The 23,667-nt window shown below is 43.4% G+C and overlaps 4 protein-coding genes and 2 long non-coding RNA genes across 9 annotated transcripts; 4 read left to right on the forward strand and 2 right to left on the reverse strand.

The window, feature by feature from the left end:
- The first annotated feature begins 5 nt into the window (after positions 1-5).
- Positions 6-6,844, forward strand: LOC127588296 (short transient receptor potential channel 2-like). Its single transcript, XM_052046962.1, is given in 14 exon segments — positions 6-558; positions 930-1,622; positions 1,763-1,963; positions 2,071-2,235; positions 2,332-2,506; positions 2,581-2,781; positions 2,859-3,021; positions 3,107-3,199; positions 3,945-4,137; positions 4,236-4,363; positions 4,448-4,517; positions 4,630-4,735; positions 5,376-5,638; positions 5,640-6,844. Coding segments are annotated over 14 exon segments (2,964 nt in total). The 5' UTR covers positions 6-543; the 3' UTR covers positions 6,138-6,844.
- On the reverse strand, positions 6,834-15,031 carry rrm1 (ribonucleotide reductase M1 polypeptide). Its single transcript, XM_052046984.1, has 19 exons — positions 14,872-15,031; positions 13,898-13,986; positions 13,647-13,824; positions 13,462-13,562; positions 12,477-12,536; positions 12,358-12,397; positions 12,123-12,285; positions 11,902-12,043; positions 11,724-11,807; positions 11,077-11,238; positions 10,917-10,996; positions 10,635-10,836; positions 9,669-9,818; positions 9,373-9,594; positions 9,046-9,122; positions 8,818-8,953; positions 8,105-8,200; positions 7,822-8,010; positions 6,834-7,724 (listed from the first exon to the last, which is right to left on the reverse strand). Exons 1-19 carry the CDS (start codon positions 14,888-14,890, stop codon positions 7,533-7,535), a joined length of 2,382 nt encoding a protein of 793 aa, XP_051902944.1. The 5' UTR covers positions 14,891-15,031; the 3' UTR covers positions 6,834-7,532.
- Positions 9,952-10,534, reverse strand: LOC127588341 (uncharacterized). The gene is made up of 3 exons (XR_007959052.1): positions 10,327-10,534; positions 10,155-10,240; positions 9,952-10,068 (listed from the first exon to the last, which is right to left on the reverse strand). It is a non-coding gene; the product is annotated as an uncharacterized LOC127588341 (long non-coding RNA).
- LOC127588339 (uncharacterized) lies at positions 10,725-11,410 on the forward strand. Its single transcript, XR_007959050.1, has 2 exons — positions 10,725-10,861; positions 10,926-11,410. It is a non-coding gene; the product is annotated as an uncharacterized LOC127588339 (long non-coding RNA).
- A 759-nt stretch (positions 15,032-15,790) lies between the features above and the next one.
- On the forward strand, positions 15,791-21,827 carry rnf121 (ring finger protein 121). The gene is made up of 9 exons (XM_052047000.1): positions 15,791-15,958; positions 16,989-17,026; positions 17,217-17,358; positions 18,051-18,205; positions 18,292-18,399; positions 18,866-18,986; positions 19,075-19,208; positions 20,970-21,071; positions 21,453-21,827. The coding sequence occupies exons 1-9, from the start codon at positions 15,881-15,883 to the stop codon at positions 21,571-21,573; spliced, it is 999 nt and encodes a 332-aa protein (XP_051902960.1). The 5' UTR covers positions 15,791-15,880; the 3' UTR covers positions 21,574-21,827.
- Positions 21,828-21,962: 135 nt separating this feature from the next.
- On the forward strand, positions 21,963-23,629 carry LOC127588337 (interleukin-1 receptor accessory protein-like). 4 transcript variants are annotated; one of them, XM_052047022.1, is made up of 5 exons: positions 21,963-22,354; positions 22,428-22,469; positions 22,560-22,625; positions 22,819-22,948; positions 23,035-23,629. In XM_052047022.1, exons 1-5 carry the CDS (start codon positions 22,330-22,332, stop codon positions 23,198-23,200), a joined length of 429 nt encoding a protein of 142 aa, XP_051902982.1. In that variant the 5' UTR covers positions 21,963-22,329; the 3' UTR covers positions 23,201-23,629. The 4 variants fall into 4 exon arrangements, with proteins under 4 accessions (XP_051902982.1, XP_051902983.1, XP_051902980.1 ...); XM_052047023.1 differs by having other exon boundaries at positions 22,563-22,625; XM_052047020.1 differs by having other exon boundaries at positions 21,963-22,469.
- Positions 23,630-23,667: the final 38 nt, after the last annotated feature.

Raw genomic sequence — 23,667 nt, forward strand, 5'->3', positions numbered from 1 at the left:
TAGAATAATAGACTAAAGATTCGGTTTGTTTCAAGCACGAATATACTGTAGCCAGCAAGCAAGCTAACATAATGCTGGAGTCTTAGAAGCAGGCTGATTCACACCATGAATTGACTATGTATCACTGTAGAAGACAACATCATGTTAAGCAAAGCAACCACCAAAATTAGCAAGAGAGATGTGAACGTCAACAATCTTTATAAATACATCTTCCTTGTTTTTGCACTCCCTTGAGCTCCCTCCAGTTCCTCCGGGAATGATGACATCTGCCACCTGTACAGTAACAACCACCTTAATTGATACCCAGACTCTGTTTTCAATGCAGGAGGCCACAGAAACACATGGAGCAGGTTACATTTTAATTGGCTGGATCCCCATGGGGAACTGTTGGAAGTGTAGGTTCCTTACAGAGAGCTTCACTTGATCACGGAACGCCAAAGTGCTTGCTTGGCTTGTCCCTTCCATCTGTTTGGATTGCGTGGAACAGGATAATCGCTCCCAAGTTCGTTCCTGTCTGTTTGTGTGTATGTGTGTTTATCAGGGATGCAAAACCTCACGGTGAGTAGTCCTATGTATTTTTAGACTTGTGTAAAAATATTTTTCTATGTTGCATTGTTTAGGGACGGTCTGCGGTTTCCTCACATTTTTCCCCGCCCCAAGTTAAGGAGACATTAGTTTACGTTGATCACTGGTCTTTAGTATTACCTCTTAATGCCTTTTGGCTGTCTGGCAACCAGGCCAGGGTGTCCCTCACTTCCTGACCGATCAGCTGAGACTCCAGGGTTCACCCTTGCATCTAATGAGTACAAGCGGTATTGCGAGATAATTGCTTGCTAGATATTTTGGTTTATTCCATCCACCATTCATATGGTAAAAATCCACAAGTGAACCACTGAAAGCAGTTCTAATGTACCTGTACTGTGTCTCAGCCAGATCAATGGCGCGAGATCATGAACAAGAAAATGCAGTTCCCGCCAGAGCTCATCGGCGCCATCCAGGAAGGGAAAATCGAGCTGGTCTGCGCTCTGCTCAAAACCGGCGATGGCATCGTCCGCCAGCTGGACGACTCTGAAGATCGCCTTTGGAGGGAGGCCCTCAACCTGTCCATCCGCCTGGGAAGTGACTGCGTCATGGACGCGCTCCTCCACGGGGTCAAGTTTGATTTCCGTCAGATTCACGAAGCCCTGCTCGTCGCCGTGGACACCAACCAGCCGCGAGTGGTCAAGCTCCTGCTGGACCGCCTGGATCAGGAGAAGGGAAACAAAATGGACGTGCGCTCCTTCTCTCAAGCGATCTTCGACCGCTCCATTGACAACTCGCAGTTTGCCCCCGGCGTGACCCCGCTGACCCTGGCGTGCCAGAAAGATTTGTACGACATCGTCACCATGCTCACCCAAAAGGGTCACGTCATCCCGTGGCCGCACAAGATATCCTGCGCCTGCCTGGAGTGCCGCAACGGGCGTCAGTACGACCTGCTCAAGTTCTCCCTGTCTCGCATCAACACCTACCGCGGCATCGCCAGCCGCGCCTACCTCTCCATCACTTCTGACGACGCCATGCTCAGCGCTTTCAGTCTCAGCAGAGAGCTCCGCAAACTCTCTCGTAACGAGCCGGAGTTCAAGGTCAGTGCTTGTCCCCCCCCCATGGCGTTTCTTGCCTCTTAGTAGCATGATGGACAAGTGGTTAGACTATCTGCCTCGTGGGTCTGAGGCCGGCTCGAGTCCCGCTTGGATCAACATCTGTGCTCCTTTTCCCCATGCAGCCTCAGTATTTGGGCTTGGAGGAGCTTTGTCAAGAGTTTGCCGTGGAGTTGCTGGGTATGTGTCGCAACCAGAGTGAGGTGACCACCATTCTCAACAGCTGCGGAGACGAGAGCCAAGAGGCTTTGGACGAGCAGGCCTTCGAGGAGGGCATCCCAAACCTGTCAAGACTGCGCCTCGCCGTCAACTACAACCAGAAGCAGGTGACTGGAAGACGTCGTGATGAGACGGGGAAGACTCTGATATCAGTCTCGCGCGCCTTCATCATCATTTTGCCGGACGTGTTGTGTGCGTGGGTGCATTTGTGCAGTTTGTCGCCCACCCCATCTGCCAACAAGTTCTGTCTTCAATCTGGTGTGGCAACCTGGCGGGTTGGAGAGGTAGCAGGACTGCTTGGAAGCTCTTTGTCTCTGTTGGGATCTTTTTCACAATGCCCTTCCTCTGCCTCGCCTACTGGATTGCACCGAAGTCAAAGGTCAGCAAAAGTCAGCTTTCGGTTCAAAAACTTTTTTTGGGGGGGGGGGGGTCTGGGGGCAGCCGTGGTCCTTCAAATGTTGACTCTCCGCCTCAGGTGGGAAAGATACTCAGGACGCCTGTCATCAAGTTCCTTCTTCACTCCGCCTCCTACCTGTGGTTCCTCATCACCTTACTCGGTGAATCGATCACCATGGAGCTGTATCGGGAGAAGTTTGCGGCGCGGCAACAGAACATCCTGCACAGCTCCTTCCACATGGTTTGGGTGGTCGGTGGGTGCACGATCACATCGACGTCAACGGCTCTCAAGTCGTACTTGAGCCAAGAGGTGTTTTTGTCTCTTCAGGTTTCTTTTGGTATGAGTGCAAGGAAGTGTGGATCGAGGGCCTGAGGAGTTACTTCCTGGATTGGTGGAACTGCTTGGACATGATGGTGCTCAGCATGTACTTGGCCTCCTTCGCCTTACGCGTGCTCATCATGCTCAAGGGTCATTTCCTCTGTCATGACAGTAATGGCTCGGCCGAATGCGTCTACTTCAACCAGACGGGTTGGGAAAACAAACGGGGTCGTCGCCTCATCTGGTAAAAGTGTCTCTCGCTAAATATGGTTCTTTGTGTGCGGCAGTGCGTGACGACTGGCATCAGGAGGACCCGCAGCTGATCGCGGAGGTCCTGTTCGCAGTGACGAGCATGATGAGCTTCACCAGGCTGGCCTACATTCTCCCGGCGCACGAGTCCCTCGGAACGCTCCAGATATCCATCGGCAAGATGATCGATGACATGATGAGGTGACGGCGCCCGCTCTTTGCGATGCCCTTTGCGCGAACGGATCGGTCTTCATAGTTTCGGCGTCGTCTTTGTTGCGGCTTTTAGATTCATGTTCATACTCATGATCATCGGAACGGCCTTCCTATGCGGTATCAACAATGTCTACGTCCCTTATGTCATCTCTCCACATCTTGGCAGGTGAGGAGTGTCAGCTTCACCGGGTTTGAATAATTTCTGTAGGAATAAAGATTTTTGTTGAGTTTGGTCTGACAGCAGTTTTAAAATAAATACTTTTAGGCCAGCACGAAGTCATCCTCTTAATTCCTACAATGCTAGCTTGCCGTTTGCAGATACTGTATTGATACTGTATTGTAAGTTTTTCTTAAATTGTTAATTATTATCATTTCACGTTTGAACATTATAGTATTGTCTTTGATGTTAAAGTTACCTAAATTATATTCTCTTTGACAATTTCTGAAACATATTTATGTTGAGACCGTCTGATTGGCTGAAGGGAGCAGGAAGCGTTTTAGTAGCGGAAGAAGGAGTTGGGCTTTTTTTTTCTTGTCAGTCAAACTGTATTCAAAGGATTCCATCTCTCCTTTTGACGTTCGTAAAGTAGAGCCATACACTAAAAACAACAAACCCCTCAACTTACAGTACTGAACCTACTGGGGCGTTGCACAAACAAGTTTTCACGTAGCTGGAAGATGAGTCCAGTTGTAATAACTTACAAAGTCTTACGAGAGATAATCAGTGACAAAAAAATTGTCATACTAATAAAATACTGACGGCAATTTCGTAATCAGATTGCCAATTTAATTTTAATCGGCATAAAAATGTAAATTATTCCCCAGTGCTATTGAGCACTTGAACTGAGACAAAGATTTGCTTGTCCTGAGATTTGTTTCTCGTTGATCTTCATTTGGGTTTTTCGTTGCAGGTTTAATGAGACCTTTCACTTTCTTTTCTGGACCATGTTCGGTGTGGCCAACCAGGACTACGTGGACATGCCGCAGTTCGTACTGGCTGAATTTGTTGGACGGATTCTGTACGGCATCTTCACGCTTCTCATTGTCATCGTCTTACTCAACATGCTTATTGCAATGATCACCAACTCCTTTCAGAAAATCGAGGTTAGAGGACCCCGAATGGGAACAAACGCTCAAGAATTGCGATTGGATGGATTTCGATCCAAAAGTAGCAACGCTCTCACGTTAGCGTGCGATTTTAGGACGATGCAGATGTGGAGTGGAAGTTTGCCAGGTCCAAGCTGTATCTCAGTTACTTCAGAGAGGGACTCACCATCCCTGTCCCGTTCAACATCATCCCATCACCCAAAGCTTTCTTTTACACATTAAGGTAAGCAAAAGAACATCCTAAAAGGAAGTCTACCGTTTTTTTCCTCCACCTGTTTTAATCTGTTGATTTGAACTCCTTTATCAGGGGCATCTTTCAGCGTATCTGCTGTTGCATAAACTGCGATTCTGCGAAATACCCACCAATTGCTTCTTTGGTAAGATTTCATATTACAAAACAAATAAAAATGAGCGTGTAATTTTTTTTTTCCTTATATGCGCTACGCACATAATTAGAACGATGCATTTGTGGTGTCCAACAAAAAAAAGGGCTCAGAGGAAAGCCAGGTTCCGTACCGCCAGCAGGTGATCAGAGCTCTGGTGCAGCGCTACATCGAGTCGGCTCGCAGGGAGTTTGAAGAGACCAAGAGGAAAGGTAACGCACGGAATTCATTGACAGTCCGGCCACTGTTTCTCACTCATTGGTTACAGCAAAGAAATACAAAGCATTCAGTCTTACGGTGCACGCTGCTCGACAGCCATACGCTTAGGTTTTGATCTTATTTACAATGCTAATCATTGAATGCGCCCCCTATGAAAAAAAAACAAGCTTTTTAAAATGCATTTATCACTGAATAGAATCCGATTTTTCACAACCTCTTGTTAAATATGTGAGTGTTTTTCCATCTGAAATTTAGCTTTGCTGCACTTGATGTTTCCTACATGACCAGCACTTGACAGAATATTTACATTTTTGTTCGTATACATTTTAATTGCAACCACTGGCCCACATATATGAAGGTATTTTCTCTCTTACTGATTCTGACGGAAACTCAAGATTCTCCAAATCCCTTGGGGTGTACTCATTCATTTACTGTATGTTGAGGGCATAAACATTGTCCAAGGTCTGTCAGAAATGTTCCAGGACTCGTGTCATTGAAATATATATATTTCAAATCCCAAATACAAATGAAAACATTTCCCCTTCAAATAATTTTTTTAAAGGGAGCTACCAAGAGAAACTCAACAAAATGAATCCCCATCCAAATGCTTTCATGTGATGCTTTCCCCATCAGATATTGGTAATCGCGTCACTGAGCTGAGCAAAGCCATCCAGAGGATGCACAATGACCTGAAAGTTGTCCACCAGCATTTGCTCGATGAGGGACACCCCGCGGGTGATCCGTCGTCCAAGGGCGGCTCGTCTTTCCTCGGCAAATACATCATCGGCGCCAAAAACAATTTCAGAGCCTTTAACAGCCAGCCGGATGAGAAAACTATGTCCCGTGATGTAACGGTGCATCACGAGGCGGAAGAGGAGGATGAAATAAAAGACCAAATCAGATGTGAAGGAGTCAGACGGGCATCACTGGGGCCAGTGTGAAGAGGCGAGATCAGGGCCGGTGTCGCGCGGAGATTTAATGAAGATGGAGGAGGGTAGAGTTCAACTGGAAAAAGAGCAGCTCGACACTAATATAAGTGAAAAGCCGGAGGAGATCGCCGCGGGGCCACATTTAAATCCAGAAGAAGAAAATGCGATACTTTCTGAGAGCCCTAAAGGAGTTCAAAAAGTCATCAACGAGGAGGCTGACGCAGAGAACATGGTTAATCCGTTTAAAGATATCGAGCGAGAAGAAAAGAAAGTGGAGGCCACATGGATGAAAGGGCGACAGTTTGAGCTGAATAACCGCAAAGGATGTGATGACGGTGAAAATCCTTTGAGTCAGACGACAATACCGTCACCACCTGGTAGCAGCAGCTCCGGGGACACAGGATTTGGTTCCGAAGATGGGGAGGCATCCATTGATGAGACCGGCGGCAAGACAGTCGTTGAGTAAGATATTTGGCACTTGTCCATATCCATTTCATTTCAGTCCATAAACAGATGTTTAGGTAATAAACAGATATTTGAACTCAAATGGTGGAGCAAAACATGTAGACAGACAAAAATGATCATTATTTCATTTCATTTCTATCCTGTGACAAACTGTTAATATTCTTGCAAGTTACAAAGGAGTTTTGACTGACTCCATGTATGTCTGCTTCTCTGTATTAACCTGGGCGGCACGGTGTGCGCCTGGTGAGCATGTCCGCCTGACAGTGCAGAGGTGCAGGGTTTGATTCCGGCTCCCGCCTTCCTATGTGGAGTTTGCATGTTCTCCCCTTTGTCTGTGTGAGTTTCCTATGTCTTATTTGCTTTTGAGTTTCTAGAAAAGTGCTGCATAAAACTCATGTATTATTATTGACATTTCCCAAGACAATTAAATTGAGTTTTACAAAATGCCTACTGTTTCGTTTCATTAACAAGGACACACATGTTTGTTCTGCAGGCGGACCCGTAATGCCAAAGGGTAACGGTGCAGGTCTCAGCTTGCTTCACACGTTCTGCTCCCACAAGGTCGCCTTTGTTAATTTATCACCTGAAGCATGTCGCTGTGGCACTTCGCATCCAACCTCCACCGGTGGAAAACATGCCGGTGTTGTTTGGATCTCGATTTCCCTGTCTGGTAACTCAAGCAACCACACAACTGCAATGTCGTTCATGTCACATGTATTTGTGTCTGTTGTGGGAGACTCCACAGTGGAAAAAAAAACAACCAAGCAGCATTAATCTCATGCAGAGACATATTAAGAACATACATAAGTGACAATGAATTACTGCATGCAATCCAAACTATGATTCCTGTCAAGCCCCTGAATGTTTACTGGTTTCAGTAAGATAAAATACAATGTGTTGTCGCACTGAAGCATATTTCACGTTCCTAGGTTTTCTATTTAGCTCTACCACCGCATACTGCAGAGCATGTGCTAAAATCGGCACTGAATTATTGTGTCTCGAACAATCAGAACTGAGTAGCATTATCCCTGTAAAGGATTTTTTTATTTTAACAGTCATGTATCCAGATATCATTAGATTGTGCAGATGTGCCTAATGAGGTCTCTGGAAATCATTCCTGCGATTGTATTAGTGTCAAAATTGTGATATTTGGTGCATTTAAAAAGTTAATTTATGAGGGATACACTGTCTAAAAACACACCACAAAGTGTACAAAAATTGCATTCTATTGTTCCATACGATACACTGTACAATATAATTGATAATCCCTACAAATATTAAATAACTTCACAGCCTCGTGGCCAAATAGAATTACAAAACTAAAATGCAACTACATAGTATTTACAAACCGGTTATGGCAAAAATGGAAATTTTGCACACTCGTGTCGTAATTCACCTAGGAGCCACACATCAGACACTCGTCTTTATTGGCTAGCGAACACACCAGGGTGGCCATGTTGCGTTCTTTGAGCTCCTCCCCCAAACGCTTCGTCGCCTGAGCTTCTTTGAGCTTCTCTTTGTTGAGGGTGAATTGGATGGGGTTGGCTGCGGGCTTCGTCCTCAGGTAGTACATGCCCGTTTTAAGGCCCTGCACGCCAAAACAAGATGGTTAAGTTGCGTCGGGGGGGGGGGGGGGGGGGGGGGGGGGCTCGTTTTGCGGACGTGTTGTCTTCAGTATGACTCACCAACTTCCAGCCGTAGAAGTGCATGCTGCTCAGTTTGCCGTAGTTGGGCTCGGCAATGTGGATGTTCATCGACTGGCTCTGGTCAATGTAGGCGCCGCGGTCGGCTGCCATTTTCAGGACGGTTTTCTGAGAGATCTCCCACACGGTTTTGTACAATTGCTTCAGATCATCTGGAATTTCCTCGATGGCCTGTTTCAGAATAAATATGTGAAGCCCAAATTTCACTACCGGATCGGTAAGAGATGTCTCAATTCCATTGGGTTGTCGTAAATGTGATCGCTACCTGGATGGAGCCATTCTGAGCAATCAGTTGGTTCTTCATGTCATCGTTCCAAAGTCCTCGCTCTGTGAGGTCCTTCAGCAGGTGAGGATTGACAATCTGCCGAAGAGACAATGCACAGCGTAGCGACCGGGGGTTTGCATTGGTCAGTAAGATACTAAAATTAATTTGGAACTAACTTAACTGAAGCCCCTTAACTTACTTCAACATAGGCTGTGTCCAAATTCACAGGCTGCGCCCTCCGAAGGCCGCATTCTTCTTATTTTTTTTTGGCCACATGACATTACTTCCGGTGTGACTCAACCGCACGTGGTTTCAAAATTCACATGAATCCAGTTCAAAGTTGCCGCGGTTTATGCGGTCTCGGGAGGTTACATGAGGAGGAGACCTGCGAATTGTCTTTCTAAAATTTGGAAACTACGTGCGGCCCAGTTGCACCGGAAGCGACGTCATGCGGCCGAAAATGCGCCTTTCAAAGGACGCGGCCTGCGAATTTGGACGTAGCCGGAATTTCTTGGCACCGATATACCACAAGATGGCAGCAAACACAAATTTTGTCTAAATTAAGAGCACCGCCAACTCATTTCAACAGTTTCTTGGTGCCAAATGTCACAACAAACCGGCAGTGCCAACATGTTTATTGCTTTGAGGTTTTCAGTGAACATCGGAGGACGGGTTTAAAATAAAAATGTGAAATTATGTGACTTCATCCTAACCTGAAACTCCCCTGAGAGCACTCTGCGGGTGTAGATATTGCTGGTGTAGGCCTCGATAGACTCATTGTTACCAAGGATCTGAGCAGTGGAGGCCGTGGGCATGGGCGCCAAAAGCAGACTGTTCCTAACGCCGTGCCTGCAGAACACGCGGGCAAGGAAGAGCAGCGGAGTGAGCCCAGAGACTGGGGTGAGTCACAAAAAACATGCGTTATTACCAGCAGTACTTACTTGGATATTTTTTCCTTCAAAGCTCTCCAGTCCCACAAATCAGTTGGGATTCGCCCCCACATGTCATACTGAAGTATCTGCGGAGCAAAAAATAAAAACATGATGGTTTGGATCGGCCATTTTGTAACGAGGGCATGACTTAGTTAGTGAAATATTGATATTGTTGTAAGTGTTAAGCGACAAAAAAAAAAGTTACTTTTCATAATTCTTTTTTACATTAATCAACCAATTAATCTGCACTTTAGTCCATCCAATGTCAGGATCGGCGTCCATCTAAAAAAAAAAATCCACGGACGTCGGATGGATGTAAGACATAAAGCGGCTCACCCCCTTACTAACGGGTGAACCGGCGTAGGTTTCGTAAGGCCCGAACTCAGCCGCTAGCTCGCAGCTGGCCTCCAAAGCGGCGTAATAGATGGTCTCGAAGATTTGGGTGTTGAGCAACTGGGCTTCCCGGCTTTCAAACGGGTAACGCATCAGGATGAAGGCGTCGGCCAGGCCTTGAACGCCAATTCCTATTGGTCGATGACGTTTGTTCGAGCGCTCAGCCTAAGAGTGGAGAAGAGGGTTGAGCGCCGCACACAAGCGTCATCGTCATGGCCGAATGAGAATGGCAGGGGTACCTCGGGCACGGGGTAGTAGTTGACGTCAATGATCTTGTTGAGGTTCTTCACGATGACTTTGGTGACAGACGAAAGCCTTTTGAAGTCATAGGTCTTCTCGGAGGTGACGTACATGTTGAGGGCAATGGAAGCCAAGTTGCACACTGCAACCTGTGTTGGAAAACAACGTCACGCGAGTGTATTGCATCCATCCTATAATTTGCGATTCCAGGCATCGAGGTCAACTTCGGAAATCGTACTTTCATAACCTTTTTTGAGCTGAGACAAATATTTCACATCATGAGGGGGAATCACGGCATACCATTTGGCAAAACGATTCACAAGAAATTGTGCTGTCTCTTTTTTCCAATGAATCTGCCATGGTTGTTTGTGACCAACAGATGGCACTGTAGGGCTGCGCCTGCAGCCGCACACCCGTTGGTCATTGTGTCATTTGTGCCGTCATCGTTCTGTTTGTGACCAACAGGTGGCACTGTAGGGCTCCACCTGCAGCCGCACACCTGTTGGTCATTGTGTCATTTGTGCCGTCATAGTTCTGTTTGTGACCAACAGGTGGCACTGTAGGGCTCCACCTGCAGCTGCACACCTGTTGGTCATTGTGTCATTTGTGCCGTCATAGTTCTGTTTGTGACCAACAGGTGGGACTGTAGGGCTCCACCTGCAGCTGCACACCTGTTGGTCATTGTGTCATTAGTTTGTTTAAAAGGCCTCCTGGCACGACGACTCGGTGTGGGATCATTGTTTGTTTCTGTCACCGTTTTCTGTTGGTGATTCTGTGCCTGTTAGTCTTTTGCTTCTGCCATGGGTTTTTTGTTTGTTACTTTGGATTCTTGATGTCTTCCGGTTTATGTTCTATTTGTAGTTTTCTCAATACAATTTGTCAAGTTCAACTTGCTCCTCCTGCATGCTTTTTGGGGTCCTCCAACACCACGCATCGTGACAGAATCACCATAATACCCGCCATACCTCATCTTTACTGGTGTATTCGACAATCTCTGTGCACAGATTGCTGGATTTGATGGTGCCGAGGTTCTGCTGGTTGCTCTTCCCATTGCAGGCGTCCTTGTACAGCATGTACGGCGTGCCCGTTTCAGTCTGGGACTCGATGATGGCGTACCACACCTGCTGAGCCTTCACCACACGCTTAGCCCGGCCCTCCTTCTCATATCTTAGGAACGGACAGGAGTTGAGGAGTGAGTATGTTGATGTCGCAGAATGAATTGTTGATCAATTGATTTCTTCCGCGACCTTGTGTAGAGCTTCTCAAATTCTTCTCCCCAACACTCGTCCAAACCGGGACACTCATAAGGGCACATGAGAGACCAGTCCTAAAAGAGCAAGACAGAAGTGAAGTAAGTTACGAACCACTTTCAACCAAATGAATAATCATTTGGTTACCTTTACGAACCTGATTGCTTTCTACACGTTTCATGAAGAGGTCTGGGATCCACATAGCAAAGAAAAGGTCTCTGGCCCTCTGCTCCTCTTTACCCGTGTTCTTCTTTAACTCCAGAAAGTCAAATACATCGAAATGCCACGGCTCTAAGTAGATGGCGAATGCACCGGGTCTCTGTCAAAATGAAGGAAGAATTTTTTTATTTTTTAAACAATTAATAGTTAATCTCTCAAGTTCTACTTTGAGGTTTGACAATTTGGAAAAAGGTCAAAATGTATTAAGTCAGTGTGCTTATCTGATAAGACTTACTCTAAGTGAGCAGCTAAAGAAGATTCCCATAGTTGGGGTGTGTGTGTGGGGGGGGGGGGGGGTAGGGGGAGTTTTTAATGTGGTCATTAAAGGGTACCAGTAATACCAAAGAAAAATAATGGAATGTAAACTGAAACCTGAAAATGAACGCAAGCATGACATTTTCCCCCCTTCACAAAAACCTGGCTTTACAAAAGGCATGTGTGGATTAAAAACAAAACTACTGACAACTTTGCATCACTTTAAGTCCATGAGCGCAAGAACGCTACTTAAAACACCAAAAGTACAGTTAATTAAGGTTTTATTACAGAGATTCACCAGATGTGAATTTCAAAGATGGCCGCCCTGACCTTGTTGCCTCCTTGGTCAACATAGCGCGCCGTGTTGTTGTAAACACGGAGCATCGGAACCAGCCCATTCGAAGTGCCGTTTGTCTGAAATGAAAATGCATTTTATAAAATGATGATAATGACATTGTACGCATTTGTTGAAGCTTTTTTACTGTATACTTGTGAAGCAAAGCCTCACCCCAGCAATGTAGCTCCCGGTAGCTCTGATGCAGCTGACGGCCAAGCCGATGCCTCCCGCTGATTTAGAGATGAGGGCGCAATGCTTCAGTGTGTCATAAATACCATTGATGCTGTCATCCTTCATCGCTAGCAGGAAGCAGCTGTTTAAAAAAAAAAAGCGTCAATTCAGTTCACTCTTAGCGTCATTTGGGCTGCTGCCTTGATCGCGGTTGTCCCTACCTGGACAGTTGTGGATTGTTGGTACCAGCGTTGAATAGAGTTGGGGAGGCGTGCGTGAACCATTTCTCTGACAGTAGGTTGTAAGTCTCAATAGCGGCATCGATATCTCCTTTGTGAATGCCCACCGCCACTCTCATTAGCATGTGCTGGGGTCTCTCGGCAACTACACAAGCATAATTGTGTTAATACAAATCAGATAACCCTGAGTGTGACTGGGGGGGGGCACTGTACTCACCTTTGCCATTTATTTTCAACAAGTATGATCGCTCAAGAGTCTAAGACAAAAAGGGAAAATTAGATATGGGCTCCAAAATTTGATTTGAAATATTTCTTTTGATGAACCAGTCAAATCACCTTGAAACCAAAGAAGTTGTACGAAAAGTCTCTGTCGTAAATGATGGCAGAGTTGAGACGCTGCAAAATAAAAAGAATAAATCAAGTCTTCATCACACCCTCCACAAAAAAAAAAAATTTTTAAAATCACAAAGTATTTGGGTCACTCTGAAAAAGTATAGAAAATACAAGGATAAAGAATGAAGTCATAGTGTAACTGGCGCCAAGACTGAGTTGTTGGTTGCCATGACAACAAAAATATAATTTATTTTAGGCTTGTTGTTTTGCAAAAGTATTTCATATTTCTATGTGAACTTTCATATTTGTTTTTTCCTTAAATCCTCTGAATATGTTATTCGGAATGTTTGTTGTCATGGCAACCAACAACTCAGTCTTGACGCCAGTTACACATAGAATTGGAAGGATAAAGCCTCAATAAGAATATAAACATGTCATGTAAAATAAGATCTTTAAAGGACAAACTGCAATGTCATGACAATAGTGATAAACTAAGAATAAAGAAAAGGAATTGCCCAACATCGGGATCATGTCAATGCCAAACACAAAATTGCCTCTTTATATGTTGGTTCCATCGGATAATTCACTCCAAAATGAGTGCATAATTCTTGTATTACATTAAAAAAAGACATTATTCTTATAAATTATGTATTTTTTAAACTTATTTTATAATTGGAATTTACCAATTTTTAATCATAAAAGTAATACTTAATTATTTAATATTTACACAATTTTCACTGTATTGATTCTGAAAATATTTTAACAGCAACTTTATTGCTGCGTCATTCGTGATGCGGCAACTGAGGCTTCACCTATTTGGATTTTTTTATTATATATTTTTTAATTAACATTTTTGGGAGGGAATCCCAGGCACTTTAACCTCGCTTATTGAAGAATTCAGGCATAGGGAGAAAGAGCATGCCAATTCCAAACTATTTCGTCATGCAATGTACAAGCCTGACTTGGTTTATTATCAAAAGTAACTTACCGCTTTGTTTTCCAGCACAATGTCAAGTGTCTCTTTCGAGATCATGGGGAGGTGACACTTGTTGACTGGGTTGATGTAGGCATACAGGTCCTCCATCACATCTAAAAAAAAAAAAAAAAGTTAACACGATCGCTGCCTGTTTTATGGCCCGACCACATCATTCTGTCCATGCCTGTGCAATTTACCACTGAAGACTTTCTTGGTTTCCTTGTGCAGGTTGGACACGGCAATCCGTGCTGCCAGGATAGCGTAGTCGGGATGTTTGGTAGTCAGGGTAGCGGCGGTCTCTGCGGCCAGAGTATCCAGCTCCACAGTGCTCACGCCGTTGTACAAACCCTGGATCACCTTCATTGTGATCCCAGTCTGCAGACGCAGGGAGTAGGAGTTAAAACAAATCGAACATATGGTACTTTTTAGGTCAATAACTTGAACTTACAGGGTCTACAAAATCCAAATTGAGGCCATAGCAAAGCTTCAGGATGCGAGATGTGATTTTATCAAAGCTAACTGCCTCTTGGCGTCCATCTAGGGAGGAAAAAACAAAACATGAGGCAAGTTCATTCACCAGTGGATAATTTACAGCATATGAGTCATTCAAGAATTGGAGGACACTTCCTGCCCCCACCCCGTTAAATTTTCAAATAATTAATGCACAAAATCCCAAAACAGGTACTGGTGTAAATTAAAGTTGTCCTGTGGCTACATGTAATCATAGCAATGTGCGTAATACCTTAATATCACAAAAAATAACGAACACCTCTTCACTATTTTTTTTTTTGCCTCTCTCTTAATGACAAACTTGTGTATCAAACTTTTCAATGAGCTTTTTAGGCACAGTATGACTTAAAACACTATTCGATCAAAAACTGATTTTAAATTGTAGTAATTATGAGCTGAAGCAGTGTCTTAACAAACACAATAATTACTGAAATAATTTTAGTCGTCTAGAAGAAGAGGAAAATATAAACTGTTGGTTTTCGTCTAATTTCTGTAATAACTCAAATATTGCATGTAAATCCTTAATTCTTCATAAAGGGTCCGGTAACAACACCTGTCCACCTCGCCACAATGACAAACGCCACTTCGCGCCATCACAGATTGCGCACTATCCTTACAATCTTGCACTTTGTCCCATGATTTTACTAAAAAGAAATAAAAAAGCTAACACGTGCATTTGAAAGTGCAATACAATGTTGCATTGTTGTTCATAAGCAAAGCCTCTGTGAGGCTTCTTTGTGCAAAAACACACATCATTTTACAGTGCACATCTAATGAAGGCAATCGCAGTCTTAAAACGTTTTAAAAAAGTTTCGATACATTTAAGACGTTGTTTAGTTAAAAAGAAATACCCTGCGCATCCTAATGCATCGCACTATTTACAAAATAAAAAGTTTAAACAAGCCACAATACCTCGTTTGATCACATGCATGTTGACAGTTTCGTCTGGCAGAGCCTCTTGGTTTTCTATTCGCAGTAACCTTGAAAATGGCTAAAGATAGACCTTTTTATTTACACTGAAGAGGTTCTACAGCAGTTCTGCAGTTGAATCTTGACAATGAGAGCGCCAACAAGCTGCAGACCAGTTAGACCGCATTGCGTCAGCTGCCCGGCCAATCGGATGAAACTCTCGTTGGCATCTCAACCAATCGCTATCCTCCATTGGGCCCATTTACAACTTATGTTTTGTTTTTCCGGTCTGAATGTGGCGGGAATACTCAAACAACAAGTTTTGACTTGAAACAATTATATTCGAAATGATGCTACAGCAATCTTCGAAGGATAACTTTGAAAGCTATGAATGAAAGAGCGTGTTCAAAAGTCGTACTTGGAATAATATAATGGAATACACCACCAATAAGTGACATCAGCCCCAAATGTAGATAGTTTTAAATCCAGGTTTTAGTCTTAGCTTCCCCTCGTGCCTTCAACGTCTAAAAAATATTAATTTTCTTCTTTATTTTAGCAAACACTTGCATTTCTTTCCTTTTCATTTTTTTTAAACATTTCTGTTAACGTGTTTAATTGTTGTAAATGTATTGTTCTTTCAGTAATTTTTGTAAGATGCTTTTGTTTTATCTGCTTTACTTCTTAAGGCCATTAATTGTTTGTCAATGCTTGTTGTTGTTGTTTCCTTGCTTGCGTGAAACACATTGAGTCGCCCTGTGTATGCAATGTGCTATATAAATAACGCAGCCTTACTTTGTCAAATAGACAAAATGGAAATAAAATGTGCGCTAAATATTTCACTGAATTCTAATGAAGATTTTCAGACAACAACGTAAATTTCTTTTGCAGACGATCAAATCTGATTGGTTAACTTTTATTTTGAGACCCAAATCAGGAAAGACAAACCGGAAATGGCCGTATGACATGTTCCTACTTGCGAATGGCTCCGGAAAGATAAAGAAGCCCTCCGAAGATGGCCGGGGTGTTTGAAGTCGAGGTGGATGGAGTGGAGCACGACCATGGACCGGGGCATCACGATGAACCAATCCAGGCAAGTGTAACGTGTCATATGGGTAATCGTGACGCTACAAGCAGGTGGCGTGGATTGAGTTCCTGAGAGCTTGTTGCTAACAAGTAAAACGCCGCGCTAGCTTCTGCGCTCCGGTTTAGCCCAACGTCAGCACTTGTTCTCTTTAAAGCCCTCTACTTAACAGCGGGTCTGTTCTTCTGAATTGTCTTTCTCACCTTAACCCGTTTCAGACGACTAATCGTTTTTGCGAAACGTGCAACAACACAAGGAGTCAAGGTGTAGCTTCTAGGCCAAGGTTCCTGTCCTTGATTGAATTAGGTTTATTTTAGCTTTGCGTTTTGGAGTTCTGCTGCGTTTACATAGTGCAGAGTAAAATGGCCTCAGTCCCTAATTTGCGACTTTTAAGTATACAGCTGACGTGTTACTGCGGGTCAAAGGTAATGTGTTTTAATGCCATAAAGGCGTGGCCATGAGTGTCATACCTAAAAGGGCCAAATGTGACTAAGTCGGAATATCAGTCTGACGACGGTCAAGAATGAGTCACGGAAAGGTAAGGCAGGATTTGATGGTAAGTCATTCCTTTTTCCTCTGGCAGGCCTTCATGGTGGATAAAAATACTCCTGAAAATCGTGTTGTGGATGGAACCACATACGAAGAGTGAAGTAAATGCAGATGACACAGTGCCAAAATCGCCAATACTTGACCCTTCCCACAAAATAAATTGCGTATAGATGCCACAAAATAATAAATCGATGTTTGGGTTTGCACACCCCAATGTCAAGCTGTTCAAATTCAATGAATAGTTTGAAATGTAACCAAAGTAAGTGGTGAACTGCCAGTTGTTACAAAAACAGGGACAAAAAGCACCCAACTAGTGCCACACATTTGTGGGAACTTCTGCAACCAATTTGCAAAGAATTTCCTGAAGAATGTTACATTTCCCCATGTATAAACAAATGCCTTGGTAGTCTTTTCACAATGGTCTAAATAATACTCCGTTGCAGTTATTAACAATGCAACACTGATCATTTTTGTCTCTCCTTGTCTACAGTTTGATGTGTCCAAGCTCTCACCAGAGGAGAAGTGGAGGTTTGTATCCTATCATCACTAAGTCCCCCGAATCCAAATAAATTGTTTTGGTGAATTCAAATGTTGCACAGACAGTTGAAGGTTCAGAATGAATTACCATTTCATGTAATTTTAAAAGCAAACATTTTTCCTCTGAGCTATTACTTGACGAGCTTACGTTTGTGCTGCTTTTTGTGTGTTTGTCCAACAGGGTGGAGCACGCCAAGATGCATGCCAAACACAAAGGCCACGAAGCCATGCACGCGGAGATGGTGCTGATCCTCATTGTCACACTTGTCATCGCCCAGCTCGTCCTCGTGCAGTGGAAACAGAGACACCCAAAGTCATACAACGTAAGAAAATGGCATTCTCCCATCAGCCACGGCGAACATTTCACTACGTTGTTTTCCAAGGCTGGGTATCATGTATTGATCTGTTGCGCAGAATTTTAGTTGTCGTTTTGAATTTGAGCATTGTAAGTCATGCATAGACAAGTAATGTGCTGTTGTTAGCAAATGTTGACATTGACAAAGCAGCGAGTTGCCGGGGGCGCAAATAAACCAGTCTGTTGATGTCAAATTGTTAAGGAAGCGCAAAATTGAGGACTGCTGCCGAAGGTGGAAATATCCTTCGGAGCTTTGTGTGAATATACGTTTGTCTGAGCACAGTCACGATAGAAGTTCGGGCCAACCTTCAAAATTAGGAGTGTTCACACGGCAAAATTTGCTCCAGTGCCCCATTGTTTGTACTGTAATTCACTTCCGGAGCGAAAAGACGATTAAATTTAGGGTGTCTGCGAAAGGTGTTCAGGGAATAAGTTGATGGAGCGGCTTTAGGATTTTATTAAGCTGCTTTATATTTCTGGCGTCGTAGTGGTTTTAATAAGAATATTTAATGTCATTGTGACTTCCCTGCTGCATTAGGAGTAAATATGCGATTGTCCGTGACATAACTTTTTTTGTGTCATTTCAAGTGAAAAGGCTTGTCCGTTGGTAATTTTTTTTTCTCCCTGGTTTACGTGTGTCCACATGCTGCTGTCTTGTAGCTGGTGACTCTGTTCCAGATGTGGGTAGTTCCTCTCTACTTTACTACCAAACTTCACTGGTGGAGGTTCCTGACCACGTGGTTTATCTTCTCTGTCATCACAGCATATATTAGCTACCGTGCCACGCGCAAGCCTTTGGCCTGCACGACACCAAGGTAAAATGCAACTTAGAATAAATGGCGTGTCTGTTCAAAAATGCAACGTCAGTCCCGAACGGATGCCGTTTTCTTGCCGGCTGCAGATTGGTGTACAAGTGGTTCCTCCTGCTCTACAAGATCAGTTATGCCATCGGGATAGTCGGCTACACTGTTGTCATGTTTACGCTCTTCGGTATCAATCTTATCTTCAGGTAGGTCAAAGTGTTTTTTTTTTTTAATACAGTCTGTCGACATAACATTGTTTTTAGAAAATGCTATTTTTGGCACAGTCTGTTTTGCACCCGACTTGCCAGTAGATGGTGCTGTTTGCCACCATTGGGACTGTTCTAAACATAAATACTGTCCCACCATACCTGAATGTCCCAGTATTGGAAAGTGTGTTTTTTAACTCCATTTGGAAATATTTTGTGGTCAAAGGCCACATATGATTTTTAAATGGACTGATGGGCTAGGTCATTTATAGATCAAAATGATTTTAAAAATCATAAACGAGTGCTTCATGTTTGTTTCCATTCAGACTATATATTAACACGATGAACAGGGGCAAATCAAACCATCACAGATTAGCTTAATCTGTTTGTATGTGACAGCAAAAGATGGCATATCTCTCCACCTGATTAGAGTTGTCGCTAATCACATGGTGGGCCCTCTTTGCAGGATAAAGCCAGAAGATGCCATGGACTTCGGCGTGTCCCTGTTATTTTACGGGCTATACTACGGTGTCCTCGGAAGGGACTTTGCCGAAATGTGTGCCGACTTCATGGCGTCAACGGTCGGGGTAAGAAACGGACAAATTTTACTCATCACGGGTGTGACGACTGCTGCTCGGAAAGGAACGTTCACCGTTTGGTCCCTCCCCTTTGTAGTATTACAGCGCATCCGGAATGCCAACCAAGCATTTGTCTGATGATATCTGCGCCGTATGTGGTCAAGCCATCCTTGTTGATGTCAGTGAGGAGGGCATCATTGAGAACACATTCAGGCTATCCTGCAACCATGTGTATCCTTCACTCTAATATCTGCATGAGAAAGCGAGAGCTGTTTATTAGTAATGAGAGAACTACAGTGTTCCCCCGCTATATCACGGTACATCGTCATCTGCTTTGTCGAGTTTCTAAGCCATTTTTACCCCCCTCGGTTTTTAATTATTTTTTTAAAGAGTCCAGTAAAACCCACTACATCAAGGGTTCAGGTTTTGCAGTCCTGGTATTTTGGCTTGTTTTTATTTTTTATTTTTTTTGCCGTTTGCGAGCATTTTGCAGTGTTGTTTTGGGTTACCTGTATCTACTGATTCAGAAGAAGCACAGCCAGACGGCAGCTGCCCATTGTCACAAAAAAAAACATTGATGCGACCATGTTAATGGGCAGTCGTACTATATATGCTCATGTAGGTCAAAATCAAGCTTTATTGAACGAGGTGGGGTCTTTGAGAGGTGAGATCTTTTACAAGAAATGCTTGGCCAAAATGGGGCTAGTTTCTTACTGTGGCCTGCACAGCAAGAATCTCAAGAGAAAAGCATCATTGTTGCTTTCTTAGCGTTTATAGTCAGCTTTAGTTGTGGATGCTGGTCCTGGAAAATGTTTCTGGATAGTACTTGGGAGATGGAGGGAACTGCACAAAAGAGAGAAAAGGAATTAATATAGCTGTGGGCCTGAGGCAGACCCTTGAGAAATCCCATTTAAGATATTGAGCCATTCAGATGTGAGCCCTCCAAACTGAGCACACAGTTACTGTTATTGCCAACTATGAGAACACAAACACAAACAATGAGGACACACTTGCAAGAGCTCTTGTGACCACAGCCGACATCCAAAGACTGACACGCACATGCGCCAACGTCACACACCATCCCACCAGGCCAAATGCATGTCGAAAAGACACGATATGTAGTATTTTTGACAAATTCTTTTTTTTCTTTTTTTTTTCTGGTGCGTTCAAATAAGGTTCCCCTGTATTTTAATAAGTTTAAAGCATGTGGAAGGGGTTAAACTCAATATAAACTATGCTTTCCGTACAGTGCAGATTTTCACCTCTGGAGTGTATCCCCTGTGATAAATCGGGCTTTCCTTGTCAACTAATTTCTGTGAAAGCTTTGTCATTATGATCTGGAAATGATCCGTGGACTAGTTGACCTTTTGTTATCCAAGTAGTTTCATTTTATTTGAATCAACTCTCTTCCCCTACAATTTACTGCCCGCACCACAAATCCGTCCATAGCTGATATGAAAAAAATGTGTTCCTTATTTCTGTCTTTCGAAACTGCGTGTTCCCCGTGAGATGACATTTAATGGATTATGAGTATGAGGAATTGCGCAAAGACCGCTAGTATTTCACTCAACACACCGTATTGGCATGAACTGTATGGACCTAGAAGTAGCTCCTCTTCACCGGACAAACCCTTCGATCTCATACAAGAGCTGAACAGCGTCTCAGTCTGATGTCATACAGCAGTGTCATTCACAATCTCAATAATCATTACATTTCTGACGGTATCAATGAAATCCTTTTTTCAAACAGCTCTTGTATTGGATTTCATGTACAATACCAAATGTTGTATTTAAACTTCAGTATATTGCATACAACCGAACACTCTATATTTGCCCTCTTTGTGTAGATGTCATTTGGAATAGTTTGGGGTTTTTTTTCTCTTCTCCTCCATTTATCAGTTAAACCGTAGAATCTTTTTGATTCGAGTTTTGTCCTGATTGTTAACCATTCTGATTCCTGTAAGGGTTTGATCTTCCTTGACTTTACATCCAGGTTCCATGAGTTCTGCATTCGAGGTTGGTGCATCGTGGGAAAGAAGCAGATGTGCCCGTATTGCAAAGAGAAGGTGGATCTGAAGAGGATGTTCAGTAACCCGTATCCTTTTGTCAAAGGTCCCATGCTTGAACACGTTTTTTAATTGGTGGAAGTTCATGGCTGTCGTTCTTGTTGGACTCATCATTTTTTGTGGCACGGACAGTACACTCCTGTCAACCACACGAATATTATATAAGAATGAGACTAGGGTTAATGAGTTTAGGGGCACCAACATGTCTTTTTCCTCAGACAAGTTGGCATTTCCTGTTAAAATGGATGGATCTGGTTAACGGAAGCAAGACGGCCATCTAAAAGGAAGACTAACCGTGAAAAAATGTTATGCACGCACGTGGTCTATTTCCAAATGCCCTGTAAAATATAAGAGAGGTAGAATATTGACATTTTTATTGTTGTTCTTTTCCTTAATGTAAGATTTTGTAGCTGGGAAAGGCCACATGTTATGTACGGACAACTTTTAGATTGGCTTCGCTACTTGGTGGCATGGCAGCCCGTTATTATTGGCTTTGTGCAAGGCATCAACTACATCCTCGGTCTGGAGTGACCGGCAAGTGTGGGGAAACGAAGAGACGTACCACACGCAGAAGAAACCGCTCCGATTTAAGTGACTGGGAGCCTGACAATGAACTGAAACATCAGTTTAAAAAAGTGTCTGTACTTTTTTGTATATATTTTTAGGCACACGTTACCAGTACTAATGTTTCAATTGAGTCAGGATCTCAATATCTTGACAATTCTCAGAATTCACACCTTAATTGTTTTTTGTAACTAAAGCTCCAGTAAAGATGTTCAGAATCATTAGCTGGCTGCTTTTTTACTTCTGTCTTATGTTTATGAACCCAATTTTGGTTGCTGTATCGAATGTACATTTCAGACGTCAATTTAAAAAAGGATAAAGGTGGTGTTTTGGGTTTTTTTAAAAAGGTGTTTTTAGTTCCCCTCAGGCTTTCTGGCTGATGCCAAAATGGTCCACTCGTTTGTTGAACTTGCACACAAATGTCACTTGAGTACCCAAAACGCATGTAAATGGCTTGTAAACCAAATCAAAGCCACATTTAGTTAGGTGAGGCTATAACATAACTTCTAGTCAGAGTTAGGTACAAAGCATTTACCGGTAGTTGGATGTAAACTCAGCATAACTGAAGTCGAGGACTACATAACATGTGTAGGAAATCCCCCTGGAACTCAACTTCAACACAGTGGTTGTCACGGTAATAAGGAAGTTGATCCTCTGAGTTGTACTGTATATAAGGACATGTTTCGAGTCAGCAGTCAATGATAAACACCGAAAAGAGCCACCATGACGCTGTCGTCTGTCATCAAAGGTAAAACCCTCCTTACTGATGTCGGCACACTTCATTCAGTGGTTTATTGTAAAGAAGTCGTTTCCCTCCACAGCTTTGGGGTCTTTAAGTCTATTGCTAGCAGATGCCGCTCCAGGTATGAGGTTTTATTTTTTAATTTGGGGGGCGGGTGTGAGGTTGTGTCTAAATCAACTTTTAGTATTGATTCATTTTTATTTATGTCCAGCAGTGTCTGAATATTCAGCGCCAGTCATCATCGGACCTGACTGTATGCAAATCAGGGCACAACCAGGTAAGACTCAATCAGCCCTTGGGCCTTGATCTTGGGGGATTTTCAAAAGCGTGTGTGGAGAAGCCATTAGCACAGTGAATTATGAAACGGCTTCAACATTTATTTTTTTTAAGTACGAATTACAATTTTGAGACGCTTTGACAAATGTTGCTCTTTAGTGTGTCAAACACATTGATGCATTTTCCTTTGTTAGGGCAGCCATTGGTTCTCCATTGTCAAGCTCTGACCAACTGTGGCCAAGATGTGACGCTCCTCTACTGGCTCATCAATGGCTCATTCCCTGAAGACGTTCCCAGCAATGATAGAATAACTGAGTTAGAGACGTGAGTATTGCGCCGCATGACAAGACAATGCCAGTACGTGTTCTATGCTTAACGTGTTATACTCTGTATCTGTGTTTCTGATTTAGATTCGCCTTAGAGGATGGTACGATTCAGCTCGGGAGTTTGCTGCTGAAGAACGTCACCTTAGATGACCTCGATACCACTTTCACCTGTGTGGTGATCAATAGTGCTGGAATGGTGCATAAGAATGTAACACTAACAGCAAAAGGTTCTGCGTGGGGAAAAAATTGAAAGTAACATCAGGCTAAACACCGAGACAACTTAAATTTAAGCCAGCACAGTTAGAATATTTTAAGGAGAATGTCAAAAGTCTCAGTTTCAGATGGTACGGTATCGACTGGATACGTGCCGTTGCATCGTACTGTATTCTGCTATTTCCTCCAGCAGGGGGCAGTAATAGAAAGGGGTGGAGTCCAACTTGTTTTATTTTAGAAACCAGAGTTGCCTACTCTATGACACTAATTGACTCAGACTTCTGTCTCATTTATACCTAGTAAGGATGAGAGCCTCCTCATCGATTTCATTTTAATTTTTTTTGTTGCTAGCGTTGTTCCTTGTCATGGAACTGAAGCTAAGAGTGGGTTGGACGATGGGCTATGCTGTGTAATGCCTGAAATGTGCAATCCACTCCAGTAACGATTAAATTCTTTTTGACGTGAAGTACAATCACAGCTCGAGTCATAGTTTGGCCCTTTTGA

This window comes from Hippocampus zosterae, chromosome 16, assembly GCF_025434085.1.
Source record: "Hippocampus zosterae strain Florida chromosome 16, ASM2543408v3, whole genome shotgun sequence".
Lineage (NCBI taxonomy): Eukaryota > Metazoa > Chordata > Actinopteri > Syngnathiformes > Syngnathidae > Hippocampus > Hippocampus zosterae.

Bases quoted from the DNA above. Each gene is read 5' to 3' on its own strand.
- rrm1 (XM_052046984.1), bottom strand. The intron at 13,825-13,897 runs GTAAGTTCAAGT...CTGCGTCTGCAG, and splicing joins ATTTGGATTTTGTAGACCCT to ACTGGGATCACAATGAAGGT. The intron at 11,808-11,901 runs GTGAGGCTTTGC...TTTTCATTTCAG, and splicing joins CCGGGAGCTACATTGCTGGG to ACAAACGGCACTTCGAATGG.
- LOC127588337 (XM_052047020.1), top strand. From the start codon at position 22,373: ATGTCGGCACACTTCATTCAGTGGTTTATTGTAAAGAAGTCGTTTCCC. The intron at 22,470-22,559 runs GTATGAGGTTTT...ATTTATGTCCAG, and splicing joins GCTAGCAGATGCCGCTCCAG to CAGTGTCTGAATATTCAGCG. The intron at 22,626-22,818 runs GTAAGACTCAAT...TTCCTTTGTTAG, and splicing joins GCAAATCAGGGCACAACCAG to GGCAGCCATTGGTTCTCCAT.
- rnf121 (XM_052047000.1), top strand. From the start codon at position 15,881: ATGGCCGGGGTGTTTGAAGTCGAGGTGGATGGAGTGGAGCACGACCAT. The intron at 18,400-18,865 runs GTAGGTCAAAGT...CCCTCTTTGCAG, and splicing joins GGTATCAATCTTATCTTCAG to GATAAAGCCAGAAGATGCCA. The intron at 18,987-19,074 runs GTAAGAAACGGA...TCCCCTTTGTAG, and splicing joins TCATGGCGTCAACGGTCGGG to TATTACAGCGCATCCGGAAT.